The 12362-nt window shown below is 39.3% G+C and overlaps 1 protein-coding gene across 5 annotated transcripts in view; it reads left to right on the top strand.

Moving 5' to 3' along the window:
• LOC113067034 (S phase cyclin A-associated protein in the endoplasmic reticulum-like) overlaps positions 1-12362 on the top strand; it is a 109349-nt gene that overhangs the window by 73541 nt on the left and 23446 nt on the right. For all 5 annotated transcript variants that reach the window (XM_026239237.1, XM_026239236.1, XM_026239239.1 and 2 more), the window contains 3 exons: positions 4026-4149; positions 8361-8581; positions 12201-12356. In XM_026239237.1, the coding sequence (XP_026095022.1) occupies positions 4026-4149; positions 8361-8581; positions 12201-12356 (501 nt within the window). The remainder of the gene's footprint in view (positions 1-4025; positions 4150-8360; positions 8582-12200; positions 12357-12362) is intronic.

Here is a 12362-nt window from a genome sequence, read left to right as displayed (position 1 = left end):
TTTGACAGCACAGTTTCTAAACGTAATGTTTCTGAAAGCGAACAAGTACTAAACAAATACTTGTTTGATAGTTCAAAAATGAATAAAACAATTTAGATATGATATTTTGCAACTTTTTGTCACTTTTGGTGACAAACTCCGCAAACAATTTTCATAATTTACAAGCTTAAATGTTTTAGACACTTTTTGGAATTAGCAGAGCTGATAAACAAATAGTTTAGTCTAATTATCAGACAATGCGATGCAAGAGTTAATGTGATATTCCATCACTATTGTGTTGCTTTCGTCAACGAAAATTATAACTAAATATCATCATCAACGAGCCTTTATCATTTGATGAAAACAAGACGACACACAACGTAAATGCTGGTCATGTGAAGATGACTAAAATTTGTACAAAAATTAAATTAATGCAATAATGTTGATGAATAAAAATTAGACTAAATGTGGTTTACAAAACAAAAACCATGCTAAAATGTCTCTATTTTTGTTGACCAAAACGAGATGAAGCAAAATGTTATAAAGTTATTTCATCTCGTTTAGTCACATTATTATTATTATTTTGCAGTATTTCTGTTTCCTGTGTCTCACTTCAGGGGCTGCGTCAGGTCGCACTACGCAGACACAGGCAACGTCACTTCCTCAAGCCCCACTCACGGCATTATTTAGAAGATGACAACAAACAAAGTTTAACACACAGAAAGGGACCGATGTGTGTAAAATAAATGTTGTAAATTCAAATCAGAGCATCTTCCTTGTCTGGAATGGATGCATTCTTGAATCTATAAGGTAACAATAACATAATAAGAACCTTGTTTGAAATTGGTTTGGCTGAAAGAAAATTTTGGTTTTGTCTATACTATTAGATCCTTATACTATATTGACTGGGTTAAATAGAATTGTATTACTAAAAAGAGACTAAAATACAAATTTCGTTGACTTAAGCTAGACTAAATGCCAACAGTTTTCGTCGACTAAAACTAGACAAAAATAGTCATGGATAATTCTGTCTTTAATAAGACTAATATGCTCAGACTTTTAGTTGACTGAAACTTGACTAGACTAAAAAGAGTATGAACGTGACTAAAACTACTAAAAACTAAAATGTCAGCTTCACACAAAGAATAGACTAAATCTAAAATTAAAACAAGCCGCCAAAAACAACACTACATCACTACTGATGAATAACTAAGTGACAGATCATTCGATAGCTGTGCTAAGCATTCATTCTTTGTGACAAACTCAGTTTCTAGCGCTTCATTTGTAAGTGCAATTTACAATTAACTGAAGCTAGGTAGAGCAACTTGTTTGGTATCTTCATAGCTTAGCGTCCTAACCCTATGTAGCATTTTCCTGACATTCTGCTCTTATTTGTTTCATACTGAGGGTTCGTTGCAAGCGCTGGGGGTTGGTGTTGAGATTTGGCTAGTCGACAGCTGTTTTACACTTTAATAAGATTAGTGTAAAGAAATTAGTCGTGTGCTCTATAATCTGCCGTTTAACCATGCGAACCACCTGGGGCTGCCCCACCCCCACTCCTTACATTCCTCCCTACGCATTATTGGACAGGCATCAGATAGCCTCGGTCATACCTTCAAAACCCCGTGAACGTGCGCCTAGATCAGGTTTACTGTGAATCTTTTATGAGCTCATGCAAGAGTTTGTGGCTTATTAACGCAAATGTAATCTACATTTGATACGTTGTTAGAATAGTTTTACAAATTAAATACACAATGTACACATTTGTAGTGATCAATTTGTTGTATTGCACTTCATATACATGTTATGATTTGGTAGGTTTAACACAATATCTGTTACTCCTTAATGTGTCATACTACAATGTGATAATCTTGTGCTTAAACCGTCAGTCCGCTGTTTATATTTGAGAAGCCTAAGTGAACCTTGACACTGAGGCCAGTCATTCAATCCTTACCTGGACATTTGACACTTATCCTTTAAAAACTTGCCTAAAATCAATATGGATACCTCAAATTTCATGACAAGCACAGATGAGACTATTTTAGGTTTTATTTAGCAGAAGCCTGCTCGCCCAAACAGTCGTGTTGAAAATTTTGAGCATTTGATGGAAATCATTTTTAAAAAGCTGTTCAGAGTTACACAAGTTGTGGTGGAAAATCAGTGTGGCCGAGGCAGTCCTGGTCTGCTGCCCAGAGTGCACAGGTTGGAGGGGATCTCACGTTTCCCTTCCCTGACTGAACAGAGCCTGGTGTATCACTCCACTCACCCATGACCATCCGTCCTTCCTTTCCTCCTCCTTTCGCCCCAAGCTCTGTTACACTCACCAGTATCCTTCTATCAATACAAAGGAAACACTTCAATGTTTACACTTTGGTGAATCAATGTTCCGCTGGCAGTCAAGCAGTTTTCAAACGTTGCGTATTAATTGAACAAGACCTCTTTCCACACTCTTGTCAACCGTGTTTATCGTCCGCTCAAACGAGGTGAAAACTTGTCGATTAATAACGGTGCACATAAAAACGGCTACACAGGATTTTTATAATGGGTCACGATCAAGCGGCTTTGAAAGTGCAAAGCTATGAGGCGTGTGGGGAATACTTGGATCCTTTCCCAGCAGACCAGGCACAATGTTTTCCCTGTGGTCTCATACTCCATGTCTGACGCTTTTACACCGCTATGTCAATACTCGCACCGCTATCTCCCTGATCAGCCCGCCAGTGGGTAAAATATACACTGGTGTTTTTGTCAGCCGGGTGGAAGTTATTGACAGGCCGAGGCCTTCTAGCCCTGTGCTATTTTTATTACGAGTGCCAATACGGTTTGGCTGAAAATGCCGAACAGATGGTGACGGTTGCGGTGGATATCAAAATGTTTATGGCTGGAAGTAAACATGGCCTGGTTTGAAAAAGAAAAGTCAGATTCCATTTGTCTGTACGGCAGATAGGGCTCCGCCACTCTGCTTTGGGATAAAATATACAGTTGTCAGAAAATATTAACTAATGAAAGGGTGGTTGGGAAGAGGGGTGGATTGGGGGTCTGGAGTGGTCTGGTCAGTTATCAGCTACATTAATCTCCTCTTGGGCTGGTGTGGAACAGACAAAATACAGAGGCTTGACTGACAGTGGCTTGCTGGCACGAAGGCGCTGACGGCTAGACTCTTATCTGAGCCATGAGAAAACGAGTTGGAGAAAGAGATGGTGGAAACGCGAAAGCAAGGCAGATGTTTGGTATCCATTTCTTCTCCATTTCATCTAATTGAGTCGGTTGTAAGATCCCTTACAATAAAGAGCTGTGGGCAGTACTAATATATATATATATATATATATATATATATATATATATATATATATATATATATATATATATATATATATATATAATACACACACAAACACATTTTGCATCATATTCCATGGCAACAGAAAGTTTAAAAAATTAGTTTTTGTTCTCTTTTGCTTTATTTTGTTTTCTGTTTTGGTGTCTGTTTTGTTTTGCTTTCCATTTAAAGTAACAGTACTACAGACACCTTTACTGTGGTGGTACTATGGTATTACCATCATGGTTGTCAAAATAAAAATGTTATTACCATTACCATGTTAAAAATCATAGTAATACCATGGTCATTTTTGTTTTGTGAGTGACGGAGCCCTCATCGGGGCACATCTCATGTTTATCTTCAGCGTTGCGTAAGGAGCTGTTCCTGAGAGAAACTCCCTTGAGCGTGATATTCCAAGTGTTGTCATGCTTCTTGGATTGCATGCGATGTTCGCACTCCGAGCCTTAAGTGTCAGTTTCCTCAGATAACCTTACTGTATTACGACACAGAACCTGACTCATCTGATCTTTTTGCACTGTGAGTCGGAGTAACTCTGAAATGTTTATATGGGACCTGCTTTGTATTCTGATCATTTGGATGTAAAACTCAAAACAGGAGAAGCAGTAGACTTTTGGAAAACTAATCCCCCCTCTCTCTCTCTCTCTCTCTCTCTCTCTCTCTCTCTCTCTCTCTCTCTCTCTCTCTCTCTCTCTCTCTCTCTTTTTCTTAGGTCCCTCTGCACTGCCGTGAACACGTATTACCTGTCCTGCGTACACTGCCACAACAACTGTTCCTATGTTCTCTACAGCAACAAAATTACCTTTCTCATGGACCTTCTCCTCCATCAGTTAACAGTGAGTATTTAGTTGAGTTTGCCTAATCCAGCTCCGTTGTAGTCTGATATGTGCCATAAATCCAAGCTTTTGTCACTATACTACTGTCATTTGAAGGAAGAGGTCACCCAAAAATAAAAAATCACTATCATGTCATTCCAAACCTTTATGCATCCCAAAATTTGAATATCCTCGCCGCTACTTTTCCATATAATGCCTGTGAATAAGTACTTAAGCTTTGTAGCTACAAAATGACACTACAAACGTTTCATAGAACTGGTTTATACACTGCTTAGAAGCTGAAAAGAGAGGAGAAGAGATTTGTTATAAATGAATCATTGTTTTTAGTCGAATCTTTTAAGTGATTCAGTTTATACAATTTTTAACATCCATCTGAATGATTCATTCACACATCTGACTGATATGGTTTGCAAGTTCAACTCACTAACTCAGTGCAATTTATTATAAGTAAATAACTAAAATCTCTCAAAGGTCAACAATGACAAAAAGGCCACCAAAGAATGTAGTAAGTGAGTGCATAGACCGTATTTATGATACCTTTTGAATCTTGTTACCTCTAGTTCCCATTTATTATGACTTGATGGAAAAGAGCGACCAGTACATTGCATAAAATTCCTCCTTTTGTGTTGCACTTGAAAAATAAATTCCTTTGGGTTTGGAATGACATGAGAGGAGAGTAGAAACTGATGGAATTTTCATTTTTGAGTGAGCTTATACTTTTAGGATGCGACTTCCACTTCAGCTTTTAAAGGCCTGAAGTACTGTTTGTCATGTTTAAAGGGTCATTTCTGCCTTGTTCATCTTGCCAGAGCATATGTAGCTCATCTACCAGTTTAAAGCATGCGCCAAAATGGATTTTAATACATACAACATTTCTCTTGTTTATATGACTCACTGAATCATCTTAAGTTCTGGGAAAGCGCCACTGCTGAATCACATTTCGCATTGCGGCTGTCCCTTATTTTTTTTCTGTATTTTGGCGTGCCCCCCAATTCCTTCGCTCCCACCATCCTTTGATTTTTGGAAAAGGGGGTTTCAGAACCAAGCTCACGCTATGCTTCAAGCTTTTTAAGATGTCATTGAGACAAAGTATGGAAAGACACGAAGAGGCCATTGGACACTGATTGAAAAAAACATCATAAACAGTACAGAAAAATTTTCCACTGAATTTGCAACAGGTGCTTAACATTCCTACCAAAATTATACATAATTGGCTGCATTTTCATGCAGAAAATATCCCACTTTTATTAATTTACGAATATGTATTTTTTTCACATTTCTTTTTAATGTAGCTGCAGATATTGATTAATCGTGTCTGTGCATACATGTTTAATATGTGCGTACAATCAGTGAATAAGAAATAGTGACTGAGTCATATGGGGGGGTTTTTGCGCAAGAAGCATTGGTTTGGCAAATCATTAAGCCCCAGTCAGTGTGCATTCCAGTCTAAGAGACCTAATATTTCCTGGGGGTACAGGAGTTTATTTCAGACTCTGCTCACCAGTCAGTCAGCCCACTGATTGTTTGATATGTGACTGATAGAAACGGACAGAATATTCACCCAAATGAAGTGAAAAATACAGTAAAGTGCAATTTTCAAGTTATTTTTGCAAGCTGACGTATGTAGCAGTTTACCTGTGTGTGTGTGTGTGTGTGTGTGTGTGTGTGTGTGTGTGTGTGTGTGTGTGTTTCACTGTTGCCAGTATTGGCGTCCACCCTTCCCTTCTCTGTAATTAGATTTGTGGAGAATGTAGCTGGTTTTGCCTGCTCTCTCAGTACACTAACTTACTCCTCTGTAAAAACTGTCATTTTAACATGGGCTGTACCTGTGCTAAAGTCTGTTTGTTTTTCTTGTTTTTAACCAATGATGTCTGACTTGTCTAAAACCACCTTAATGCATTTAACCTAATATAAGACGCATCAAATTGTCCGATATAGCAAATTTCAAAATATTTTTGGATATTAATAGTTATATAATTTATTTTTTTTACTCCTTCATCTTTTTAAAGGGTAACTAAACCCCTGGTCAGAGCCTGACTCCACCCACTGACAATATTTGAAAAATGCTGAAAAGTGGGCAGATCACAGCGGAGATAGAGGGGAAGAACCGAGGGCGGGGCTGAGCGAGAGCGGCATGAACGAGACCCGCAGTGACGGATTGATTGACAGCTGCTGTCAGAGACGCTATAGAAACTGCGGTCTTAACTCCCGCATTGCGTCGTTTTCAGCGCGAGCTGTGTGGAGAAGCCCATTTCCACCTCCATTGCGTCGGAGAAGCAATCCCGTGCAAAATGCAGTTTGCACACTCCAGCTCTAGGCGGGAACTCACGGTCTTCCAGGCCAAGTGCACAACCACTGGTGCCTAATTTTAAAGTCTGCTGGAAAACTATGCAGTCCAGCAGGGCTGTCACAACCAGCAACACACCTACGTACCATCCTGACCACTGTACTAAATACAGATAAATCTACGCTATCTTGAAGATCTGAATAACTATATAATTGAAATGCTAAATAGATGCTATAATAGTCTATCTTGATAGTTTTCAATACTCGCAATTCCAACTCCTGACTCACTACAGTGATTTTGACATAACAAGATGGTTTTATACTCCCAAGGGCGTGGTAGCTCATACCAAGGGGCGTGGTGAGCTGGAAACCTCTTACGTCACCTGCCACCGCTTGCATCACTTGCCACCGCAACATCCAATAGGAAAAATCAACTGCAGTAGCCACCGTTCAACCTGAAGAGGGCAGCACTCAGACGTTTTTACACCATATATTGTAGAATTAAAACACTTTATACTCAAATGTCAAAAAAGTTACTCGAATCAATGAACCGCTCTAATAAAGCCCCATTCTTATAGATCGTTAACTAAAAAAAGTTGGTTTAGCGTTTAGTTACTCTTTAAACATTCATTTATTTAAAAGAAAAGCATATTTACTTTTCATAGCATTTTTTAACATCAATATTACTGTTATTTGCGTTAAACATTAATTTCATTTTTGTTGTAATTTTTTTAAATAAATCTAATTATTTTGTTAATTATAAATTACCAAAGTATAAATAACTTTTTTGGACAGAATAAAAATACTTCTAGACAAATGCAAAAGTGCACTGTCCAATTGTACGGTCTAAATATGCGTACTTGTATTTCTGTGGCAGCAACAGACTTTATTCAGCGTTCAGGTAGGTAGCTGTAAACTTGCTTAGTTTAATTAACTCACAATTTTAATTTTGTTTGTGATAGTGGTTGACATGAAAGATAATTATCATTGAAGGCAGTTTAAGTTATTGCCCTTGCATGCATCACTCTTTGATGTATAAACATTAACTAAAAAAAACCTATTTAAGTTCCCAATCCTTGCTCCCAAGGAACATTCTTGTTAAATGACCCATCTTTCTCAAGCCTGCCAGTGCTGCCCGCCAACAAGGGAATACCTTGCAGAGTTCTCATATGTGCTCCACTGGCACACCACCAGTGCAATGTCGCTTCGAGTTGTAACTACCAATTTATAACCCATGGCTGATGAATAATAGAGCAGCGCCCTTGTAGTTATTTATGCGCTAGAAGATCAGGATTCCAACCAAAGATTAATGACTTGCGCGTGGAAACAAAAGAGGACAGGATCCTTTTTATTTGTACCCTCTGCTTTAATGGGACGTGTTTTAAAATGCAAGCCGAGGTTTAAATGACCCTGTCTATTGTGCAACAGTGCTGGGCTGGATATTGAGACCAGCACAGGCCATTGTTGAGTGATCTCGGATGTCTGTCCCTGCTAAGATTGGTGTAAGAGGCCGCCGTCAGTCAGTTGAGCAAGTGTTTGCAAATTTAAAAAGGTATCTGTAGACTTTTCCAAATCGGTTTCATTGTTTGCTTAGAATACTGTACATCTTTTAGGGATGTAATTAATTTGATTGTGTTTATTGTAAACTGCAGCACTAGAAGGATTCGCAGCAGTACAAACATCATTAATGGTGATAGTGACGGTAATAACACCACATCAAAGCTCAAAACAGAGTTTAACGAAAATGCCTACAGTTGTTTGAACATGACTGTAGTTTTAGACCTTCCCGTGTTTGACGCGCTCTTGATGAAACCTGAAAGCTCCAGCGTGTCTAGACACCATTGTCTCGTTTCTTGGTAGGATCAGGGTAGTGACTACAGTTCTACTCACAATGACGACTAACACATCTATACCTGTTTCCGTAGCTCTTCGTGCCAGATGAGGACAAGTCCATCTTCGGCCGCAGTGTCAATAAGCAGGTCTTTGAGGGTTTGACTACAGGACTTCTGCAGACAGTTGCCACAGCGCTGGGGCAGTTGTACCCACCTAATTTGGATGGAGAGGCTCCACGTATAAGCACTCCGGACACCAAGAGCAGACCTGTTGCCAGTGAGAACTTCAACACACGTGCTCAAGATCTCATCAGGTTATTACTTAGTTTTTTTGTGCGACTCTTCCTGATCCAGGTTCTTGAATGCTATTATGTCCATTTTTGAACACAACAGAGAAAACTGTGCTCATATAAAAAGTGTACACAGCATAACCTGGCTTTTTTTGTTGTTTTTTACTGTATTTGTGAAGTTCTATCCTGGTCTTAAAGCTCATCAGTCAATTGGAGACAGAAAAATAGTTTCTTTAACCTGTTAACCTGCACCCCCCATTATGGGACTCACAACTGAAAATGACCTACCTAACTTAAAATTGCAACAGTTCCACACACACAATTTTGGTGTCTTTGGAAAGAAGACCCTTTGGGCTTTACTATTCATCATCCAGAGTTGATAATGCTCAGAAAGATTATAGACACTGAAGTTCCCTGAAAAAAAAAATTGTACCACACTGATTTATTTTTATGTTTTTATTATTTCATATAAAAATACATTAAATCATTCCAGTAGCAATCCAGAAGAAGATACCATGGAACATTTCTGAGACCCCTCCCCATCTAGACCCCTGCCCATCCCCCCGTTTGAAGAAAAACATTTACCAAATGTATTGAAATGTTCTACAAACTATTTTAATTATTAAACAAACCACTGCATAGTTTTTATATTATGAAACAAGACAGAATCTTTGACATTGTATAAGTGATTTATTTGAGCACTAGAAGAATAATTGAGAATCATTCGAGTAATAAAAAATAAAAAAAGAATTAACTATGTATGCCACTTAAAGTACATCCTGAGATTGCTAGAAATACAGCATTCACACTAGCCACTTTTCCACTGTCGGGTCAGTGCTGCCTTCACTGACGCGCCAGAAGGTACACTGCGCTTCACTAAAACCCACCCTTTACACGCCTCTCGGGAACAACGTCATGCAACCCCATCATTTCACCAACAAAGTAATAAGAAATAAGTCACTGGAACTAGCGCGATCACAAAACGAAGATGATAAAAGCCGCCGTTTGTTTGCATGCTTTGTTAAATATTTAAATCCAAAAGCATCGATGTTTTACTATAAACAGTGATACATTGATCATAATGAATGAATTTATCAGGATTTAAAATTAGTCACACAGAAAAAGCTTTATAAACATAGCCTGCTTATTCATTCAAGTGGGTTTCTGTTTATTTGTAGTCACAGTAGGGTATATATATCACATTATCATTTCTATAGTTTTATCCTCTGAATTTATCTCCTGAATAAAAAACGTTAATTTATGTTTATGACATTGCTACGCGGAGATAAACTCTTGAGACGAGACTTGTGACAGATAAAATTTTACTAAATAAATACATGATTGTGATCGAGAATAAGAAGCTGACGTCTGATTTCTTCAAGTGGTCACATTTACCATGTTTACAATGGAAACGTTAATGCCTAGCGTGCGTAGTCTTTTGCATCACTTATAAATATTTCTGCCTTGTATGGTAGAACATAGGGAGGCAATAATGCAAATGTTAACATGTGACCTTTAGCCGTCACAGAAGTGGGATTCGTATTACTGACAACAACTTATCGTGCACTTTCGGATTTACAACTTTACACGCTACATGAAAGGCTATGTTCAAAATGGCATAATAGGAGCACACTGATGTTAGTAACTTAGCAAGCTAGCTGCGTTGAAAACAAATACCAACAGTCGCTACTGTTGGGTTCACACTAACCACACATCATACAACCATAAAGAGTAACATGGCTTTTGTTAGCAAAAATATTTTTTGCGATGTAAAATTACACTAGTTTCTTGGTATGAGATCCCTTGTGTAGGGAATGACCTCTTGGAATGGATCCAGAGGTTAGCTTGACAGACAGTCTGGGAAATTTGTTCAAAAGACTATTCCAATTTAATGACATAATAGCCTTGTGCATCTAATAGGACCTGGCTGGTTGGATAGAGTATGTTCTTGGATTCACCTTCTTGCTAAATTAGTTTGAAACTCCTCCTTATATCCGTGCTCTAAACCAAAGTTTTTAGTCTCCGCATCAGCCAAAATTCCCTTCTGGAAGTGCGCGACTTGAAGTTGAACTCCACATAAGAGTAGGGCTGTGTGGAGGAGAGCGCCAGTGCTGGGCTTTCCCCTGCTCTCTGAGGAAAGGCAGACAGCCCAGCCTGCTAAGAATCCCAAGCTTCCCACAATCCCTCAGTTTTCCCTCCTGTGATTTGTTTGACACGAGCAGTCTCAACCCCAGTGCTGTGACCGTGGAGTGACCTTACAGACATGGCCGGAACAGGCCAAGTAGTGGCTGGATCACCAAAAATAAAACCGCAGGGAAGAAATAAAGTAGACCTTTTTTTTCCTTTTCCGTTTTGACACCATAAACAAGACTATAAAAAGTTTTTATACTTTAAAGTTTTTTAACTATTGCAATGTTCACTGACTGCAGAAGTAAAAAGGAAACTGATTTATTGGGGGAATAGAACTGGTACGAAGACCAGATTCAAACGTCCATTTCCCAAATGACCACCAAGGTTCAATGTAAGCATTAGCAGCTGGTCATAAGTCCAACAAATTGTTGCATTTCTCTTAGTATCTGTCAGATGTTGAAAATAAAGTGAAAACCAAATGATGTAGGTCAGAATTTGTAGAATTGAATTTGATGTAGGTGGAAAAACTCCTGGTGGAAAATCACACCTTTGGCTGGAACTAATTATGACTGATCACTTTGGTTCTTGTTGGCTGGATGAAGTGTCTGAAAGGCTGCACAATGGTGTGTGGAAAGGCGCTTTCTGCTCGAGCCAAACCCAAGAGAAGGATAAAGCCATAACAAGGAGATTTAGTTCAGGTGATGGCCGACCTGTTGATAAGGAGGAGGAGGGAGAGTTGAAATTACCTTTATTGAGTGCAGCCTCATTTGACTGACAGCTGTAACAAAAGCGAAGTAGAAAAAGAGAAAATGAAGGTGAAAAGGGTGGACTTAGGGAGACTGGGAAACAGAGTGGTGTGTGTGAGATGTGGATCTGCGTCTGACTCAGCTCTTTGCAGCGCTGGAGCCACAGAATGCTGGCCCAGACTTCGCTGGGAGGTCCAGTGATTGACTGCCAGGAGACTTTCGGCGGTGCCGGAGGTGGGAGAGGGTGGAGGGACAGAATACCTGAGCCATGAGGGAAGAAGGGGGGCTTTCCTCCTGTTCTAGATCTAAGCTGGCACTCGGAGATGCAGTCATCCACTAATACTGTAATTAGGCCTGATTTGTAGCCAGGAGGGTGCGGACCAACACGATCATGAGACCTTTCATTTGACCAGACAAATTAGAGATATAGACGTAATGGGCAGAGTTGTGGGCTCAGATTTCAGGCCAAGAGTGTTCTGGATTGCAGTGGCCTACTTGACCATGAGCTGTCTACTTAGACAACATTTATGGCATCATAAGTGTGCTCCCACTGAAGCCTCTTACAGAAAGTCCAAAACTACATGCTGCTCTTATAGATATCTCATTTTGGCCCAATATTACATTTACCCTAGAGAAGGAAATCCCAAGTAGTGTGGCTTACTTGGTGGAAAATTAATCCAAAATGGCGAACAACAGAAAACAAATGTTAACAATTTATTCAGTTTTTTGTTAAGTCTGACTCATTTTGGCTTTTTTCCCCTCTTCAGCTATGTGGTGAACATGGGATTGATCGACAAGCTGTACGGCTGTTTCCTGTCTGTACAAGGACCGATTGATGAGAGTCCCAAGATGGCTTCCTTTCTCGAGCAAGCCACAGCTTTTCTTCATGGGATGTGCAAGTTATGTTTTGCTGTGACTGGTCGGTGAGT

Source organism: Carassius auratus, chromosome 50 (assembly GCF_003368295.1).
Source record: "Carassius auratus strain Wakin chromosome 50, ASM336829v1, whole genome shotgun sequence".
In the NCBI taxonomy this organism is placed as follows: domain Eukaryota; kingdom Metazoa; phylum Chordata; class Actinopteri; order Cypriniformes; family Cyprinidae; genus Carassius; species Carassius auratus.
The sequence above is the reverse complement of the archived record's forward strand: the minus strand, read 5'-3'. Positions and strand labels throughout refer to the sequence as shown.